The 21745-nt window shown below is 30.9% G+C and overlaps 2 protein-coding genes and 1 pseudogene across 2 annotated transcripts; 2 read left to right on the top strand and 1 right to left on the bottom strand.

Annotated features, from left to right (window-relative positions):
- Nucleotides 1-6003: 6003 nt before the first annotated feature.
- LOC108466040 (uncharacterized) lies at nt 6004-6957 on the bottom strand. The gene is made up of 2 exons (XM_017766408.1): nt 6871-6957; nt 6004-6813 (listed from the first exon to the last, which is right to left on the bottom strand). The coding sequence occupies exons 1-2, from the start codon at nt 6955-6957 to the stop codon at nt 6004-6006; spliced, it is 897 nt and encodes a 298-aa protein (XP_017621897.1).
- Nucleotides 6958-10438: 3481 nt separating this feature from the next.
- LOC108466043 (40S ribosomal protein S14-like) lies at nt 10439-13628 on the top strand (annotated as a pseudogene).
- Nucleotides 13629-16918: 3290 nt separating this feature from the next.
- Nucleotides 16919-20228, top strand: LOC108466039 (uncharacterized). Its single transcript, XM_053025700.1, has 8 exons — nt 16919-17144; nt 17359-17452; nt 17591-18073; nt 18169-18318; nt 18413-18511; nt 18587-18634; nt 18712-19148; nt 19230-20228. The coding sequence occupies exons 2-8, from the start codon at nt 17377-17379 to the stop codon at nt 19878-19880; spliced, it is 1944 nt and encodes a 647-aa protein (XP_052881660.1). The 5' UTR covers nt 16919-17144; nt 17359-17376; the 3' UTR covers nt 19881-20228.
- Nucleotides 20229-21745: the final 1517 nt, after the last annotated feature.

The following is a 21745-nucleotide window of genomic DNA, read 5'->3' as shown; positions in this document are numbered from 1 at the left end:
GTTGTATTCATTATGACATAATAACTCTAATTACTTATTCGTAATACACAACTTAATCTACTAATTAATATTTTAATTATCCCATAAAACTATATCTTACATTTTCTTTTCTTATTCTAAATCCTTTCAATTTTTTTCAAATCTTCATAATAAATCGCATCATAATCTTTTTTAACGTCTTTCATTTTTCAATAACTACATATTATATAAAACCAACTTCTAATAGAGCCTTTAGGAGTTAATAAAGGCATTTTAGACAATATAAAAAGTATTAACGGTATTTTAAGTCTTATAAAAAACAATAGGGTAATTTAGATATTTTGTAAAAAGTTTATTTCTTTATTTATAAATTTTAAATTATTTTTATATAGGTATATTAAATTGAATAAAGGGTAAAATGTTCATATTAAATTTAGTTATATATATATATATATAGAATTAGGAGTAAATGGAGCGTAAATAGATTTTTCTCCTTTATATATTTTACTCTCTTATTATTATTATTATTATTATTATTATTATTATTATTATTATTATTATCTAGATACGTATATATATAATAAATAGTTGTTTTAGTTAAACATTAGTTTTCCATATGAATAATACAGTGATTTAATAAATGTGATTAATAAATAAGTTAAAATGGTTTGTTTTAAATTTTATATATAATTTACTAGCTGAAATGATAAAAAAATTATTCACATAAATAGCTAAAATTAAATAAATATTTATATCTAAAATTTTTATATAAAGCATTTCTTATTCCTCTTAATAGGTAAACAATATCTTTAGTTTAATTCTTAAATTTATCAACAATTTTCATTAATTACTTTTTTTTCTCAACGAAAATTGAAAGAAATCAATTACATGAAACAACCATTGTCCCTATCCTTCCTTAATGAAGACATGGAGACTGGACTTCCAATTTAGACCGATTTTGGCGAGATGGTCTGCTACTAAATTTTGAGCTCGTGGAATATGTCTGATTCTCCACTTTCCTTCGGTCTTCATGATACGTTGGGTCCTTCTGAGGATAGTAATCCCAGATTCCTCTAAATCCAAATCAGGCAAGGAATTAGCAACTTCAAGGTTATTAGATAATATCAGAATTTGTCTATAACCTTTATTAAGCAAGATGAGGATCCCATCAAGAACGCCCCCAAAGTTCAACTTCAAACGAAGAGCAAACTCCTAAGAAGCGAGAGAACCCCACTATCCAATTTCCTTCCTTATCTCTAGCCACGCCTCCTGAAGCAGCATATCCCGAATCTCTGACCACAGCTCCATCAGAGTGAAGAGAGACCCACGAATCATCTGAAAAAGCGACCGGATTTAAGCTAGAGTAATTCTTTTTGATGAAACCCATATGTGATCCGTATTGACGAGCCCAGTTACTCGAATTTTTTACCACCTCAATAGCTGACCAGGAAATATTTTGGAAAATGAATAGATTTCTATTCTTCCAAATACACCACACTACTACCCCAAATAAACTTGGCTAGGAAAGTCCACTATCCTGCAATCTTTTATGAAAAGACAGATTAAGTGAAAACCAATAAGGAAATGGGGAAGAAAAGAACCTTTGCTTAAGTTGTTCCGGAAGAATAAGCATCCATATGTTCTTTGCAAAGGAACAATCTAGAAGGACATGGGCCAAATCTTCAGTCGTATGACCACATAAAGCGCACGAACTAAAGGTACCTAACCCCATTCTAACACGTTCTGAGTTAGTGAGGAGTCTCTGTTGGAAAGCCAGCCAAAGAAAGACTCTAACTTTTTGTGGACCTGGAAAATTCTAAATGGTCTTCCACTGCTCATTAGGGGTCCTCCAAGTAGACTCTTTTAAGGCCCAATGAGCGCTACGAACAGAAAATGCTCTAGAAGATGATTGAGCCCAAACCACTCTATCAGGACTAGAGTCAGGATGAAGGGGAGGAAGACTAATGATCTTGAAAATCACCTCTTTTGGTAACCAAACACGAAGCAAGTCAACATTCCAGCTTCCATCCAAGTTGACCAAATCCCTAACACGACAATCAAGATTAAGGTTAGAAAAGGTTGGAATTTTAGAAATTAAAGAACCCATACCTGGAATCCAATTATCTTTCCAACATCGAACGGTGGAACAGTTACCAAGAGACCAAATTAATTTATCTCGAAGAAGAGGCCATAATTTAGAAAGAGCTTTTCATAGATGGGAACTACGACTTTTGCAAATCGACTCCGGAATAAATTCTTTCCAACCTTTCCAACAGTACTTGGAATGTAGGACACGAACCCAAAGAGCATCATTCTTGGAGACAAGACTATAACCAATCTTTATAAGAAAAGATTTATTCTAATATTCTAAATGTCTAAAACCAAGTCCACCCCTAGAGCGAGGCTGACAAATAGAGTCCTAACCAACCAGAGACATTTTGGAGTGATTATCAGTGGTACCCCAAATAAATTGTCTAACCAACTCTTCAATTTCTAAGCACACACCTTTCGGTATCATCAAAGACTGCATAAAAAAATTTGGGATAGAAAGAAGAATCGATTGCGCCAAAATGATTCTCCCTACCATAGATAATCTCCTAGCATCCCAACTCTGCAATTTCTGGCTAACCTTATCAACAACAAACCTAAGAGTGCAATTGGTAACCCTCTCGTGAAACAGAGGGACACCAAGGTACTTTCCTAAATTTTGAACTTCCTGAAATCTAAAAACATGAACAATTTGAGTACGAACCTCTCTAGGAGTAGACTTAGAAAAAAAATATTACTTTTCCTGTTACTAATTCTATGTCCCGAGATATCACAAAACTGATGAAGAATGCAATTGAGCAACCGGGCTTGATCTAGCTGAGCTTTGCCTAAAATAACAAGATCATCAGCGTAAAATAAATGAGAGACAGCACGACCATTTCGAGATAGTCGAATAAGATCCCAATTCCCACTTTCCATATCCTTACGAATAATATACCCTAACCATTCAATGCACAGAATGAACAGATAGACGACAGAGGGCATCCCTAATGGATACCCCTAACTGGTTTAAACTTACGATTGGGAACACCATTCCAAAGGATCTGCATCATAGAGGAGGAGATGGCAGACATGATAACTTTCCGCAAATAGGTAAGGATTCTAGCCACACTTAACGAAGCCTCAATAAAATTCCAACTAACTCTGTCATAAGCTTTTTCCAAATCAAGCTTGAGGGCCATCCAATTTCTCCCTTTTTGTTTACATCTCATAGAATGAATGATTTCTTGTGCAAGAATAATGTTGTCCGAGACTATAAATCCAGCTTGTTCCTGAGAGATCAGCTTAGGGAAAATTACTTTAAACCTATTGGCAATCACTTTCATTACTAACTTGTATAACACCGAGCAAAGGCTGATAGGCCGAAATTGACTGAAGTCTTCAGGATTCTCATTTTTAGGGATTAAAACAATCAACGTGTTGTTCAGATCCTTCTCAATCTGTCTTCCAGAAAAAACCTCTTTGACCCATTGACACACATATCCGCCAAGCAAATCCCATTGACTTTGAAAGAAAAGGACATGGTACCCATCACTGCCAGGCACTTTAAGAGGTGCCATATCAAATAGAGCCTTTTTTATTTCCTCGTTAGTAACATCAGCTTCCAGAAAAGAAACCTCCGTATGATTAAGACTAGGAAAATCAAATTTAGGCATACCCATTAAGGTGGGAGGAGTCTCACCATAAATCCTTTTAAAAAAGTCGACAACTTTTGCCTGCAAGATAACCTGGTCAGAACACTATTTGCTATTATCAATGCGTAAAGAAAAAATACGGTTGAAATTCCTTCTCTTGATCATACAGTTATGATAAAATTTAGTATTTCTATCTACCAATTATAGCCAATCACAACGAGCCTTCTGTCTCCAAAGTTAGTCTTCATGGTCAAGAATGTTCTCTAACTCATCTCGAATTTCCAATTCCTTCTGAGAAAGGAAACTAGATAGATAGTGATCAATAGGCTTTTGAATATTATTAAGAGAGCGCATAAGAGTCCGCTTACGAGAGTTCAAGAAGCCATACACGTTCGTGTTCTAAATTTTAATAGAAGAAGTAAAATTATTAAGAGAATCACTCATATTACTAGAATACTTCCACTTCTCTTTAACGAAGATAGGAAAAGTGTTGTGATGCGTCAATCCCGCTAAGAATCTGAAAGGCCTGCTTATGGAAACACCAATATTTGGGTTAGTATGAAGTAAGATAGGCCGATGATCCGACTTAATATGAGTTAGGTGACGAACTAAACACTGTGGGAATGATAGCATCCATTTGTAGTTAACGAATGCTCGATCAAGTCTTACAAAAGTGTCACATCTTTGCCAAATGAAGGAGGGTCCACTAAAACCTAAGTCCTGCAAGGCACAAGAGTCAACAAAGTTACCAAAGGATTCACAATGTTTGCCAACATTAAAGGGGCTTCTCTTATCCGAGGGAGATAAAATTGTATTAAAGTCTCCCATAATAAGCCACGGAATAGATTGAGATGGGGAAACAGCTTTCAATCTTTCCCAAAGAAGCTTTCGTTTCGACCTGTTAAGGCTACCATAAACAAAAAGAAATGAAAATAGAATTATTGAAGATAAAGTTATTGACACGGATGGAAATAAATTGAGGATGACTGCAAGTAATATGAACCTGAACAAAGTTCTTCCATCCAACCCATATGCCTCCTGAGAAACCGATAGCTTCAACCCGATAAGAGGAATTAAAACCTAATTGGTCAATAATAGAATTGGCTTTATTACCACTTACTCTTGGTTCAACTAGACAAATAATATCTGGATTAAATTCAGAATTATATTCATTAAAAGCCTGAATAAATTTCCTGCTAGCACAGCCTTAATAATTCCATGAGAAGATTTTAAGATTAGGATTCATCAATAAAAATATAAAAATAAAAATAAAATAAAATGAAGAACAATTCAAAAATAAAACCAAAACCACTCAAACAAATTTTAAAAGAAAAAACTCATAAACCAATAAACCGCCTTACTATCCAGGGGTTAAAGACCCCTCCATCTATCTATATTTTCTAGAAAAAATTCCATCATCATTATTCTCTTTGAAAATATTTGAAATGCTTTCAGCTAGTTGCTCCATGGGCTTTTTTAAAGAAACCCAAAGGGAACTATGATTCTTGAAACGCACATTGTTGCCTTGAAGACTCTTATTTTGTTTGCTAATTTTGCCTTTGATTCTTGTCCCTTTTTCCCGAATCAAGAAATCCCTTTATCGACGATGAACTGCTTATGCGGATTGCTTTTTGTTTATCACGAAAAAGCACTGCCGAATGCTTCCCCGAGTCCAGCCTACCAACATCAACTGCTTTTCCACTTTTGATGGGATCATTCAAAGACGAGGTGGAACTATTAATAGTAAATTCCTTCTCGGCAGGAATGGTCTGATATTCTCTACCTTGTTTTTTAGCGCCCACCGCTTTAGCAAGAATACTGTCAGTACCTCCAGAACCATCAGCACCCAGTTGGGTCTTTTGGATCTGATTCTCTTCAACCTGCGTTGTCTGATCCAGTAGAGTCTAGGCCTAGACTAGTAAGTTATCTCTTAAGCCCAAACTATTAGAAAGTTTATCTGAACCTTGTCCTGAAGCAGTAGAAATAATGTAGGTCTCGTTAGAATCCAAAAGCAGACCATTAGTTTTCTTGGTGGACGGGCTAATACCACATTTAGGCCCTATCTCCTTGCCTTTACCATTACTAACAATTTTATTAATCTTATTTTGTCTATTAATTTGAACCCCGAGACTTTCCTCTATTGATCCTCCATTAAAATATTTTCCTCTCTAGCCTTCTGAATTTCAGATATATCCCTGATTTTTGGATCTTTAATTAATTCTCTATTTTCAAATCCACTGAGATTGAAGCTTTCCTTTTCCCTCCCAAGATTCTCGTTTGATTTCTGCAACTCGATCATTGATTTAAGCCTAGATTTCCTTTCAACGATCATCGAAGGATCTTAGTTACCATCTTTCTTCTCAGTAGCTTCAACGTTCAAATTTTGGTACCTCGATTCTTCCACCGGTGAGTCTCCGTTCACTCTCATCGAAGCTTCAGCAACCTTAAAATTGCATATACTTTCCACATGTCCATACCTTCCACAATGAAAGCAGATTGTGGAGAGGGATTCATATTCAACTCTTTGTTCACGACCATTGATCAAGATTTGCGACACTAGAGGTTCATTTAAATTAATATACACCGCTAATCTGGAAAAACATCCTCTTGTTCTACTATCAGTGTTCATGTCAAGCTTGACCACTTTTCCCACAAAATTTTCGATATCAGTAATAATTTTGCGGTTGTAGAGATAACTTGGTAGAGCGGGAAATCTAATCCATGTCATCACAACACTTGGAAACGCCTGAGCAGGATCAAAAGCCATTGTCCAATGCTGGACAGTTAAGTATTGGCCAAAAATTATCCACGGGCATTCCGAGAGAGCCTTTTCACAGTCTATATAGTTTTGAAATTTGACTAAAAAGTAGCCATTCTCAATGTCCATCATATGAAAAGGGGCTGAAGGTTTCCATATAGAATAGATTTTATTCTGCAACACTGAAAAACCGATATTGCGACCAAGAATTTTCAAGATTACAGTATTGCTCATGCTTTGAATAAGGATCCGATGGATTGGATCAAAAAATATGATGGAAGGCATTCCATTCACAATAGTTTTTTGAATGTCACATTCTAAAATATCTATATTCTCCTTATCATTCGCTTTTTCAAAGCCACTCTTTGATGATTCACCGACTAGTATATCCCTCTACGAGGTATTCTAATTAGAGGTCAATTCAACCACCATGTCATTTCTCTTTTCTACCTCTTTGTCTCTGAATTTGACCTTCTTAGGGCACGTCTCTTCCACAGATAAATTTCCAAAAGCAGCAAAATCACCGAGAGAATTCATCTTTTTTCAAGTCTCTACTAAAAAATGGACAAACTAGTCCTTATGCATTAATAAAGTATAATTTCAAATATTACTTTTTATTCTTTATTATCACTCTATCTTCAAATACTTAAAATCATTAATTTATAATTAATTTAATTTAAAATGGTTAGATACATGATATTTAACAATAAAATGCTCTCAAACTTTTCAACTTCCTAATTATTAGATATAAATATTGACATTTAATCTTTTTAATGTTTCTTATCATTATTTTTTTAAATTTTAGGTTACATTTGCAAATTGTTGATTACCTCTCTTATTTGCCGTAATTTGATAATTCAAATTAGGCTTTCTAGAACACTTAATGAGTTTGTTCTCAAGCAATTTACGAGTCTTTTTTTATACTTTTTTTTGGTTTTTAGATTTCAATATTAATAATAGTTTTTATGTAGTTTTACCCCTTTTGAGACCCAAATTGGAAAAATAGTGTCATTGAGAATCTAATAGTGTGCTTGAGTTGTCTAGGAAGATGACAATGGCCAAACCCTGAAGAGAACAACATTTGACATGAGTGTCGCGACACTGAGCCTCCATGACCTCAAGGGTGCAAAACTTCAACAAGAAATCAATCTAGAGTTAATTGTCGAGAGTGTCACGACACTTAGGATGTTGTGTTGTGACACTGAGCCTCCATGACCTCAAGGGTGAAAAACTTCAATAAGAAGTCAACCTAGAGTTGATTGTCGAGAATGTCACGACATTTAGGATGTTGTGTCACGACACTAAGCCTCCATGACCTCAAGGGTGCAAAACTTCAACAAGAAATCAACCTAAAGTTGATTGTCGAGAGTGTCACGACACTTAGGGTGTTGTGTCACGACAATGAACCCAAAGTTGCGACACCAAGACTCTAAGCTTGCGATATCACTGAAGGTTGTTAAAGTGAATGAGCCATGGTCATTATAGAGGATGTCACAACACCAGCCATCTAATGTCGCGACATCGAACCCCCAAAGCCAAAATCGTGTCAATTGCCACGAATGTTGCGTCACCGAAGCCTGGGAGTCACGACACTGAAGTCTAATGAGTGAAAAACTGTAAAGGCAATTTTGTGTCTAAACATGCTTTTGTCACTTTTCATTTAAATGGCATAATTGTTAATGTTAGGTCAAATACTTTTTGCCTATAAATACCACCTTTATATAAACTATTTAGGGGTGGATATGATAGTGTAGAAAAAATACTTTTTTTTTCTTAGCTTAGGTTTTCATTTTTGTTTTTGTTGTAGTATTTTTGTTTCTTCATTTTTGTTGGGACTTTGTGGATGAAGATGGACTAAACGTTCGTGCTTTATTAGATGTTTATCTATTAATGAACATTTTCTCAACCCTTATCTTATATATTTTATGCCTACCATATGCTTGTTAAAATGCTCGTGTGGAATTTAAGTTTTATCATGTGTTGAATTGTTTTATTGGTTGATTGAAGAGTGAGTTACTTAACTAAGTTATTATCTATGTCTTAATTGGTTATTTGTTCAAGTGTATTAAATTGCATATTACACTAGAATTGAGCCTCTAGTGTATTAAATTGCAAGTAACCACGAATTTCGGTGTCTGTATGAATCCCTCCAAAATACAATCATCCACCTATTTATATCGACAAAATAAATTAATTTAAAATTTTGTCTTACCATTATCGCTTGAGCGGCAAAATGTGATTATCGTCAAAACAAATCAGAGAGCTTGTCATTTGTGAAAATTCAATTGAAGCAAATAATAGATGAAATAATTAAATAAAACTATAATATTTTTAAACAAGCATATCGAAAAATTGAGAACAAAACTTGAGAAAATCGAGAGAGTTGAGAGTTTAGAGAGAATAGAGAAAGTTGGATTCAAGTGAAAAGAATAAAAAAATGACCTGGTATTTATAGAGAAAAAAATTTATTGTTCGCCCTTAAAAAATTTTACCGTTGCCAACGTTTAAAAAATAATTGGGGAAATGACCGTTGGAGGAAAGTGCACCCAGCTGGATACACTTTCACACGCTCTCTTAAAAAACTACCTATTTTCCTAATTAAAAAAAACCCTAAAAAATAATTAAAAAAGGGCATATTTGTCTTATTTAGTCCTATATTTAATTCAATTCATTACATTTTAAATATTGTTTTCTATTGCAAGGTTTAAATATAAATGTTTAGAGTAAATAAGGATATAATTAGAGAAAACCTACAACACGGTAACATTTTTGGAATTTAAACATACATGTTTGTAGTACAACAAAATTTGCAACAACTATTAAAAAATATAATTCAAAAATAAATTCATTCCTATTGAATGAGAAAAGATTTATTATTTAATATGAAGTTTATTATGTTATCTATAAATTTAAAATATTAATAATAAATAATAAATAAATATAATTATATTAAAAAGATAAAAGTCTAATCACGTATCATGTGGTCATATTCTTAGTATAATATAAAACCACTCATTTTAGATCCATTAGAATAAATAGGGTTATAAATGTTATTTTAATGAGTAAATAAGGGTAAATGCGGTTAAATTTTTTTTGAGGTTTACTTTCATATTTATATTATAATTAAATGTTAATAATTATATTATAAAAATTTATAATGAAATTAATATTAAAAAAGTGAGAAAAATAAAGGGCACTTCATCAAAGGATGGCTTTTAGGCATAATGAGTTTTTAACTCTCAAAATTTACAAAAAAAAAAAAAGAAGAAGAAGTTATTTTAACTCTTCATTTAATATTTTTCTTTTAGCCTTTAAATTTATATTTTTTTGTCAAATCACTTCAAAATAGATGAATGAGTTAACATTTATTAACTTTGATAACGTGCTATACATGTGGATTGCCACATAGATGACACACCATCATTTAATTAATTTTTAAAATTTAAAAATGATAAAAATATTTTTTAAAATTTTAGAAAGAGTTTTTATATATTTTCTAAATTTTTAAATTAAAAAATTAATTAAATCTTTGGCGTAATATTCATGTGTATATAATATCAACAAAGTTAAAAAAAACATTAACTTTTCTATTTATTTTAAGGTGATTCGACAAGAAACAAAAATTAAAAAAGTAAAATAACTTTTTATAAAGTTAAAAGCTTGGAAATATTTAGATGAAATTCAATATATTCACATATTCTCTGAACGTGAGTTACTCTTATTTTTGGTTAGATGTTAATTTTGTTTGAGTTACATTTTTATTCAAAACCTATTCATGTTTTAAGCCCATAAAAGATTAGTTTTAATTTTAAAAATTCATTTCATTTGAATTTATATATAAGTGTTGACATATGTGTTTAGCAAAACACTTTGCTATACATTTTTTAAACTTACAGCATGTTTGGTTGGCTGTAATGCTAAATCATTACAGTTGAATTCAGTGGCCCATCCTTATTCCATTGTTTGGTTGGCTGTAATGAGCTATTACAGCGCTATTCCATACACCCTTATTTAAGGCAAAACTACCATTTACCATTCGGCACTCTACCAACGGAATACCCATTCAGCGTGTGTCAGTTTCAACTTTACCCTTCTCCCTCTTTTTCATTCTCATGTCTGAAGCATCTTCTTTTTTTCATTCTTCTTCCCATTTCCTTCCAATCTTCTCTCTCTTTTTCATTCTCACGTCTGAAGCATTTCTTTTTTCATTCTTCTTCCCATTTCCTTCCGACCTTCTCCCTCTTTTTCATGCTTTTATCCTGACTAACCCTTTGACTAACCCTATAAGTTTTGTTCATCTTCTCCATCATTTAAAATCTCGTTCCTCATCGACGCCTCTGCTTATCGCATCATCAGCCATGGTAAGCAGAACCCTTAGATTATTTAAAATAATATTTTTTTTTTCTATATTTTTAGATTTTCTTTTATATATACAAAACTATTTGAGGATACTTTAGACATTCAGCTCGATTCATTTTAATTTACTTGGGCAATTTCTGTTTGGCTGCCGAGAAAACGAGTGTGAGATCGGGGAGAAGGATGGCGTTAATTTTTTTTTTTTATGTTTGTTTCTGCTTATTATGATCAGTTTAATCGAACAAAACACTTGATATTTCGAGATCAATACCTTAAACACTGAAGAAAATTAAAATGGAATGTAAACTAATAAAGTATTAATAGATGCTTAGAGCAATGCATTTTTCATTCACATCTAAGATTATGTGTAAATCTTAGTCTTATTTAGTATAGTAACCTGGGCTAAATTACAATTTTATCATTTTTGTGAGAGCTAAAATGCAATATTATTATTTTTAGATTTTCCTTGATATATACATGAAACTATTTGAAGAAGCTTTAGACTTTCATTTCGATGCATTTGAATTTACTTGGAAAAGTTCTGTTTGGTTGCCGAGAAAACGAGGATGAGATCGGGGAAAAGAAGGTGTTTTTTTATGTCAGTTTGTAAGCTTATTATGATCAGTTTAATCGAACAAAACACTTGATTTTGAGATTAATAGCTTAAACACTGAAGAAAATTAAGATTGTGTGTAAATCTTAGTCTTATTTTGTATAGTAACAAGGGCAAAGCCAGGAAATTTTTTTGGGGTTGAGATTAGGGTTATATTTTTATGAGAATTAAAATGCAATTCTACCATTGTATTATCTTATATCTTTATAGTTTTTAGGACTAAATCAATATTTTATCATTCTTGGGGGCATACTATAAATTTATAGATTTTGGGGTCTAATGCCTAAATGTTTACTTGTCAATTCGTGTATGCGCTTTGTGCTCGTGTATTTGCCATATTATAATCAAATTTAATTTAGATTTTGAAACATTCATGTATCAAGTCTAGCTAAATGTATACTATGGTTAGCATTTGCAATGGTATTCTTTTTCCTTTGTTTGAATCTTTAAATGAACTTTGGGGATTTACTTCTATTTATGCTTTACATTAAAACTCGTTATGTTGGTGATTTTGTAGTCGAGGAGAAAGGTTAGGGAGCCAAAGGAAGAGACTATGACCCTTGGGCCTGCTGTACGAGACGGAGAGCATGTTTTTGGTGTTGCCCACATTTTTGCATCTTTTAATGACACTTTCATTGTAAGTTACATGGTCTTTGAATTCTTTTACTTGGTAACACATATTTCTTGCTATTTCGATATGATTTTTTTAAGCTGTGAATTTTAATCGGTTTTATTTTTTTCTTTTGGTATTTTGACAATGATAGCATGTGACTGATTTGTCTGGAAGAGAGACTATGGTTCGTATTACAGGTACGATATTGGGATTGCATTAACATATCATTTAGCTGCCAATTTTTATATTCTAGTGGAAAGGGATTGTTTGAAATGTCTATAAATAATAACAAAAATTGAACGTTGGACTTGTGTTACTCTAACTTGGGTGTGAATTTGAATAGAGCATGTTTTGACACAAGTATATTCGTATATAAATGTGTTAGATACAAGTTTGTAGGTACTTAAAGATAGCCTGACATTTGTATTGTTGAACATTTGTTCTTTAGGTTGAGTTTGAAATTCTTGAATAAATCCAGGTGGTATGAAGGTGAAAGTCGACAGGGATGAATCTTCACCTTATGCTGCTATGCTTGCAGCACAAGATGTTTCCTAGAGATGCAAGGTCATATACCATTCCATTCGTTTTTATCATTTAAGAAAAACCCAAAATTGTCACTTTACATTACATTACATTAACTCGTTACTAGAAGACATACAATATCCGACATTACTGCTAGATTTATATTATTATTGACGAGTTGCAAGTCTTTATGCTGAGCAGGAACTCAGAATCACGGCACTCCACATCAAATTACGTGCTACAGGAGGTAACAAAACCAAGACCCCTGGTCCGGGTGCTCAGTCAGCTCTCAGGGCTCTTGCTCGCTCCAGGATGAAAATTGGCCGTATCGGTAAGGCCACAACTAATTGAAACTATTTTAAAATGCAGAGGAACAATCTTTGTTTTGCAAATTACTAGGGGGGAGCAATTGGTTTAATTGATGGGTTTGGTTGGTTTTTTTGGTTAATTGACCTTGTGTTGTTCGGCTTATATGGTTATATATCTATTGTATACTATAAATATAAATATATTTTAAATAATTTTAAGATGATATAAAATAAGTCTATTTTTTCAGTCAGTTCGGTTTTGGGATTAAAAACTGACTGAATTAACCAATTAAATCAAGGTCAAAAGTGACTTTTTTTCCAAATTTTTTGGTTGAAACTGAAAGTTGCTCTCCCTTACATATTATTGTCGAACCCTTACGATGTTATTCTTTATGTTATTTCAGAGGATTTTACGCCCATTCTGACTGATAACACCCGAAGAAAGAATGATAGAAGAGGGAGAAAGCTATAAACTAGCACATTATGTTTTAGCAAATCTATCATTTTACGTGTTTTTTTGGTGGCATTGGCATTTGGTTATTTGGTAATAACTGTTCTTTATGACCCTTTTTCATAGTTTTATATTGGTATATTTTATATTGGAGTTGTAGATCATAATGAATCGTGAATCTAGTATGGTGATATTTTTATTAAAAATTTGTGGGTTTTATCATTGTTGTTCATATCATAGGTAGTCCCTAAACAAAAATTGTAACTTGTGATGTTACTTTTACAAGTTAATGCTCATGTGGAATTTATTTATAAAAAACCCAAAACGTGTTTGATTCTTGCAAAACTCTTGTTTCCATCATGGATGTTTGAACTTGATCAAATTGGTCCATCATGGATGTTTGGATTTGATCAAATTGGTTGGTTTAATCAGGAATTGGTTGGGTATCAAGTTAGAAAAGTCATCAAATTGGTTGCCTTATGTATTTGTATAAACTGTTGAATTAGGTTAAAAAACTAGTTAATCGATTTTTAATTTTTATAAATATTATTTTTATAATTTTTTAATAATTTATTTAATTAATTTATTGATAAATTAGTGGTAAAATTAATTTGACTATCGACTTGGTTCTTAAAACTTTTGGCTTGTAACTTTTTGTTAATATATGAATATTATGCTTGGATATGAAATATAATTCTCAAGTTATTTATTACTTCTAATATTTTATTTTATTTTGTAGAATAATTAAATTATTTGTTTCATTAATGATATTTTAGCACATTAAATATGTATTGTAGTTTAAAAATAATAAAATAGATTATATATATATTTTTAGTATTATATATTTTGATTTTTTAATTCATATAATAATTATATTAAGAATGTTATTAAAATATATTTTTATTAAATTATATTTAATAATAATTATATTAAAATATGGTTAAATTATTTGTTATTTTTATTAAATTATTTTTAATAATAATCTTATTAAAATTTAATAACAATAACAATAATCATCTACCTAAAAAATTCTACTAAGGGTATTCGGTCATTTTAGTTTTTTCCTTATGCTATTTCAACATCATTCCATTCAACAAAACACAAGAATACTCTTACAGTTCTATTCCATTCCATTAAACTAAATAGTTAAATTACTGATTACAGCTCTATTTAATTACAGCCCTATTCAATTACAATGAACTAAACGTACCCTTAATTTTGATTTCTATTCTCTTACATTACATGATTTATATATTTTAATGGTTGGTTGTTATATATTATTTTAAGCAAGTTATATGTTGTTTATGACAAATCAACTACTTATTGTATTCTATTTCTTTTCTAATTTTATGTATTTAATCACATCATATTTTTACATACTCATCCCAATAATTAGCAACCATTCTTTGTTTACCCTGGAAGAATATTGATTTTCAAAGTTTGAAATTATTATAGTTTTATCATGAATTTTGATGATGATAAAAGTGAGAGTTGGATGATATGACTGCATCCATATAAATATGGTTATACCATGAGTAGTGAAATCTTTCCAGATAGTTTTTGGGATTAGAAAAATGTTTTCTTATCAGATGATAATGAAAGGATATCCATCAACATGCACCGCTAGACGATAACGGGTTAATTATTTACTTAATTTCTTTTAAAAAAATTGTGATCGGGGTATTCAATTTCTAAGATTATTTTTTTTGATAACTTAATTTAACTAAGAGTAATTTCAATTATATGCTAAAATAATTCTTTAAATGTTAAATTTTAGAACATAAATAAGTAGATAATAGACAATAATGTTTTTGATTATATTATAATTATTTTTTTGGCAAAAATATTATAATAAATTTATATTTTAAGAATATTTCTTTTGGCAACTCATCCGGAAGAGCGATAATTAGTGCCTATATAATAAATGATTATAAATGAAAATTTAACGGATATCATTAATAGAGGTAATTAAAATACATGAATAGAAAGTTCATTTTAAGATAAGATAAATTTTAACAGTGAAATGATAATGAATAATGAGAAAACAACGGAAAATAATATTTTTTTTCTTTTTATAAATTTGGGTCAGGTCGGGCCCAAGTCAAAAAAGCATTATCTGAAGCCCGACCTGTTTTCTAAACGAGCATTATAGTAATTTTACCCAAACCCATTTTTTAGACCTATATTTTTTCTCAAATCCTCCCACTTTTCGAGCGAACTTTAGAGCCGAGTGGGTTGGCCCGGCCTATGGATAGGTCTATTAGACAATTTGAAGTTTCTAAATTATTTTACTTTAATTGAATCTTAATAATTTGTGTCTCTTATGTAGTGCTCAATGCTTTTCTAAGTTATTATTTTAATAGAATGTAATTGCTAGGAATGTTATTTTATAATATTTGGTATACATTGAAAGATATTAATTAAAATTTCAGGAAAGTTATATTGTCACGTTTAGTTCACTTAATACTTTCTTAGGAATATTATGTTAATTTATAAATTTAACCTTATTAACTAAAAATAATAATTATGTATTTAATTTTATAATAAACTTTATTATTAAAATTATTTAGATAAATATTTAATAATAAAATTTAATTGCTAGCTTTTAAATTATTTTTGATTTATAATTTTAATTGAAAGTAAATTTATTTCAAATTTGTCTTGCATATATTTTTAAATATAATAATGCATATATAATATTAAGTATATATAAAACTTTTGTTTTGGAATAAATTTAAAAAAAATACTTGAAATTAGGTTTTGTTTTAGTTAAAGGCTAATCCATAAAAATATATAAAAGAAGAAGAAGAAGTTGATTCCATGTATTACTCTCAACATAAATACAAATAATTAAATCATAGGAATGTAAAACAATAGGCGGTCAAACCCACAATTTTTACACAACTTAATGGAACAATTTTGCTCATATTCTATGAAAAATAAAATGTGTTTCATATAAATACATGTGCTAAATCAAAATTTTAGTTAGAAAATGTTAATTAGCTCTTTTGGTTCTTTATTGTTCTCTTCCAAGATTGAGGGTGGCTAAATCTCAAAAAGAATGAAATATTTCAAATAAATCCTCATTTTGCAATGAATTGAACCTAACCTCTAACCTAATTCTCATTAAAGAATTATTGTTTTGGTTCAAGTTAATATCAAGAAGTGATTTTTCAAAAAGAAAATCGAGAGAACACAATAAATTTATAATGTTATAAATAAAAAGGTTACGATCAAATAAGGCTTAAGGTTAATTCTAAACCTTAATTTTTTTCCTATTGCTCATAAATATTCATATTATTATAATAAAATAAATTTTCAATTAATATACTGAAAAGAAAAGAAAAGAAAGAATACCATATAAATGATTAAATATGCATATAAAAATAAAGGAAAAAAAAGTAGATGGCAACAAGACTTGCCCAAAAGGAAAAAAAGAGAATAAAACAATAGTAGCAAGCAATATATGTATTTTAGACGGTTCCTAAAAGAAATTAATTAGCATCAAACCATCTTCTTTTTGTTTTTCTTTTTCTCTCTTCTTCTTTAAACTTGTACACCAAATTCTCTTCAACATCCTATTACTTATTCTTTGTTTATACTTGTAGGACACGAAAAGCAATTTCACCAAGAAGAATGTGAGCAATTTGGAGAGTCATATCACAAGAAACTATTGCCTTTTAGCTAATAAATTAAACACAATTACAACAATACTCCTATATTTGATTAAATTTTTTGTATATTTGCACCATTCTAGACCCTCAATCTTTTTCGTATAAATAAGTGCCATTTTTTAACTATCCAATATCTGATAACATTCAATTCGTGTTTACAATTCAAAAGGCTTGAAAAATATTGTCTGTAAGTGATAATTTGATGAAATCATATATTTCATGCATTTTTTTTTAATGTAACATCAATATTGAATTTGGTTTGGTTTTTATATATCCTTCTATACTAATATTAATGATGTTTTGAAGCATGCATGTCGATGCACTCATACAAAGGAAACAAAGGGATCAAACAAACATAGTATTGATAATGTTTTGGTTTTTTCTCCCTCACTTTCAAATAGGTTGTTTTTCATAAGAAAATGAGGCCTTTGGAAGCTACTTATGGTGATTTGGCCCCTCCATATAGGAGATCATCAAGCAATCCATATGAAGATGGTAATTCATATCTACTATCCTTTCTTTTTACCAAAAGATATTGAAACAGGGGAACTTATAACTGCATCTAAAAAGGCTCTTGTTTCTAGTAAACCCCCTAGTGTTGTGTTAAAACTAGTTTGTTGCGCAACATGGCAGATCCGAAGGACGCATCAACCAGATATCTTCCATTGTACAAAGCTGTGGATGGTGGTGATTTGGAAGCTACCAAGAAATTCCTGGACCAACATCCAGATGCATTGTGCAGTAGCCTTTCCACCGATGGGGACACTGCCTTGCACATTGCGGTCCTAGCTGGCCATGTAGACATTGTTGAGGAGTTGGTAGGGCGAATGTCTGCACTAGAATTAGCAGTTAAACAGAAATATGGTTCAACAGCCCTTAATTTTGCTGCCATCGGAGGAGTAACAGAGATTGCTGAGTTATTGGTGGAAAAAAATAGAAAGTTGCTAGAAATTCCAAATGATCATGAACAGATCCCCCTAGTGGTTGCTGCTCTATATGGACATAGAGATTTAGTGCAGTATCTTTACTTGAAAACTCCCATAGAAGAGCTTGATCCCACTAGTAAAAACCATGGCGCTATTCTTCTTACTGCTTGTATTATGGATGAATTTTACGGTACACAAAGAAAAGGATATTGCTTTTGATTCTTCAACAAAAACACCATTTCCCTGTACACCTTTGGTTTATTATTTCTTTTTGCCTATTTTTAGATATTGCTTTGGATCTAGTTCAACGCTACCCGTTATTGGCAATCGCTGAAGATACTGATAAAGACACGGCCTTGCACATATTGGCTCAAAAACCATCAGCATTCCCCAGTGGATCTCAGCTTACATTTTGGCAGCGCTGGACATATAAATGTTGGTAGCTTTTCAGTTCAAACAATATCTATCTAGTGATCTATTCTTTACATTGAGAATTATCTGAGGTTGCTTTATCCATTCTCGATCTCAGGTATTCATTTGGATCCACAAAAGGCTTCTCTCATCGCTTCTGGAGACATCGAAATGCCACATGAGGGTCCGCCACATCGAAGAAGCTTCACTAAACGAGGTATATATAATATGTAACCATTATTGCTTTACGTCCATTTGAGAGATGGTTGAAAAACTAGTTTCATTTTTGCAGTACTTCACCGAATATCAGAAGCATTCTGGAAAGGCTTAAAACTTTGTGGTAAGAAGAAATCAGCTTTTTTTGTATCAACACATTGGTATTGGGTTCAGCCAAATAAATCTACTTCTTGCCTTCAGTCCCAGGCTTTACAAGCATATATGAGTTAAAGCTGACACATCTTCAAGCCAGAGAGCTTCTAACTTGCATTTGCCGAGAGGTACCAAATTTAGAAGATGAGATAAAACTAGAAGCTGTCTTGAGAAAAGCATTATTCGAAGCTGTTAAGCAAGGGATTGTGGAGTTTGTGACAGAGATTATGAAGCATTATCCTGAAGTGGTATGGTTCTATGATGATAAAGATCGGAACATATTTTTTGTTGCAACAGCTGAACGACAAGAAAAGATTTTTAGCCTTATATATAAAATGGGTGCTAAGAAAAACTCTTTGGCAACTCATTGGGATAAGGATTTTAACAACATGTTGCATCAAGCTGCGTTTCTAGCCCCTTCCTCTAGGCTTGATCGTGTGTCGGGTGCAGCTCTGCAGATGCAAAGGGAGCTTCAATGGTTTAAGGTGATTTGAATATATATATATATATATATATATATGTATAGCAACTTCTTTACAGGATTTAAATAATAATTTCAAATGCAGGAAGTGGAGAGTGTTGTGCAACCCAAGTATAAGGAGATGATCAACAGCCATCTTAAAACGCCCCGAGCTTTGTTCTCAGATTATCATAAGAAATTAGTGGAACAAGGGGAGCAATGGACAAAGGAAACAGCTGAATCTTGTACTGTGGTTACTGCTCTAATCGTCACCATTATGTTCTCAGCAGTGTTTACAGTGCCTGGTGGATATGACAACAACTCTGGCAACCCAATCTACTTGAACCAGAATTCTTTCCTGGTTTTCATAGTATCAGACGCATTATCACTTTTCAGTTCCACAACTTCATTGTTGATGTTCTTAGGAATCTTGACATCTCGATACAGGGAAGAAGATTTCCTGCAGACTGTGCCTACAAAATTGATGGTTGGACTTTCCATGATGTTCTTCTCTTTAGCAACCATGATGATAACCTTTGGGGTTGCTTTGTTCATAGTTCTTCGAGACAGAATAGCATGGGTTTCCTTTCCAATTATCTTGCTTGCTAGTTTGCCGGTTACCCTTTTCGCACTGTTGCAGTTCCCTCTTCTTGTGGAGATTTTCATTTCCACTTATGGACCTGGAATCTTTGACAAGCCAAAGAAAAACTTGTGTCCATCAGGTTCCACTCGCTCTTCAACTCGTTGCTTTCGCTAGCTAACTCTGTGTTGCTTACTGCGTCACCTAAGTATTACTACAAAGGAACATGATTTAGGGGGCGTTATTTTAATTATTTTTTAAAAGGCATGTTTTGCTCCCCTTTTTGTCAACTACTCGTTAATTTCAACATACAATTTCCTAATACTTATATAATTTCTGTAAAAAAAAATAAAAATTATTTTGATATATGTAAGGAAGATAAGGAATGGACCATAAGATAGCGCTTGGTGTTTTCACATATTATGATTCTAATGAATGTGTTTGCTTGGAATATCGAGAATGTTACTTTACAATGTTTGATATTCATTGAAAGGTATTAATTAAAATATCAGGGAAGTTATATTATCGCGTTTGGTTTACTAAGTACTTTCTTGATCTGTAATGACAATTTACAAATTTAACATTATTAACTAGAGGCTAATATTCATGTATTTAATTTTTATAATACACTTTATTCTTAACAAATAATTAGATCAAATGTTTAATAATAAAATTTAATTGATAATTTTTAAATTATTTTTTATTTATAATTTTAATTGAAAGTAAATTTATTTCAAATTTATCTTGCATATATTTTCTAAATATAATAATGCGTATATAATATTAAGTATATATAAAACTTTTGTTTAGGAATAAATTTAAAATAATATTTGAAATCATGATTTGTTTTAGCTATAGGTTAATTCATAAGAATATATATATAAAAAAGTTGGTTCTACGTATTGCTCTCAAAGAAAACTATAAATAATTAAATTATAGGATTATAAAATCATAGACGGTCTAACTCATAATTCTTATGCAGCTTAAATGGTACAGTTTTGCCCATATTCTATGAAAAATAAAATTTATTTCATATAAATATAAGTGCTAAATCAAATTTGTAGTTGGGAAGAGTTAGTTACCCTCTTTTGGTTCTTTATTGTTCTCTTCCAAGATTGAGGGTAGCTAAATCTCAAAAAGAATGAAAATATTTTTAACAAGTCCCAACTTTGTAATGAATTAAATCTAACCTCTAACCTAATTCTCATAAAATTATTGTTATTTTGATTCAAGTAGATATCAAAAAGTAATTTTTGAAAAAATATCAAGAGAACATAATAAACTTATAATGTTATAAATAAAAATGTTATGATCAAATCAGCCTTAGAGCTAAACCTAAACCCTTTTTTTTCCTATTGCTCATAAATATTCATAATACTATAATAAAATTGAATTTTCAATTAAAATACTGAAAAGAAAAGAAAGAAACACAATATAAAAGATGATTAAATATGCATATGAATAATAAAGGAAATAAAAATAGATGGTAGACTAAAAGGGAAAAATAAAAGAGAAGAAAACAATATTAGCAAATAATATATGTAATTTGGACCTTTTCTATTACAAATTAATTAGCATCAAATAATCTTTTTCTTTTCCTTTTCCTTTTCCTTTTTCTCTTAGAGTTTTTTTAATACGGTTGTTTTATAAACTCCACTAGCTTATTAGGTCATTCTGATGGCTAATGTAATCTTTCGAATTCAGGTCTAAGTCTAAGTAGAATTAGGGAGGTTACATTTTTTTACATTTTCTTGTATTTTTCATGGAAAACAGCTTAATCAATGGAAAATAAGTCATTTTTCCTATAAAATGACTTACCCTTTTAAAAATCGTAAGTAATTTTCCAAAAAAACTGATTTATAAGTAATTTTATTTTCATATAAAAATTAAATTGAGTCAAGCTTAATATTATTATATTAATAATATTTTTTATTTTTTAAATATTTAAAATTAATAAAATATTAATAGAAAATATTATAATTTTCAATATTATTAAAAATTCATATTTAATTATCTATATTTAAACCTATAATAAATTATTA

Source organism: Gossypium arboreum, chromosome 3, assembly GCF_025698485.1.
Source record: "Gossypium arboreum isolate Shixiya-1 chromosome 3, ASM2569848v2, whole genome shotgun sequence".
Lineage (NCBI taxonomy): Eukaryota > Viridiplantae > Streptophyta > Magnoliopsida > Malvales > Malvaceae > Gossypium > Gossypium arboreum.
The sequence above is the reverse complement of the archived record's forward strand: the minus strand, read 5'-3'. Positions and strand labels throughout refer to the sequence as shown.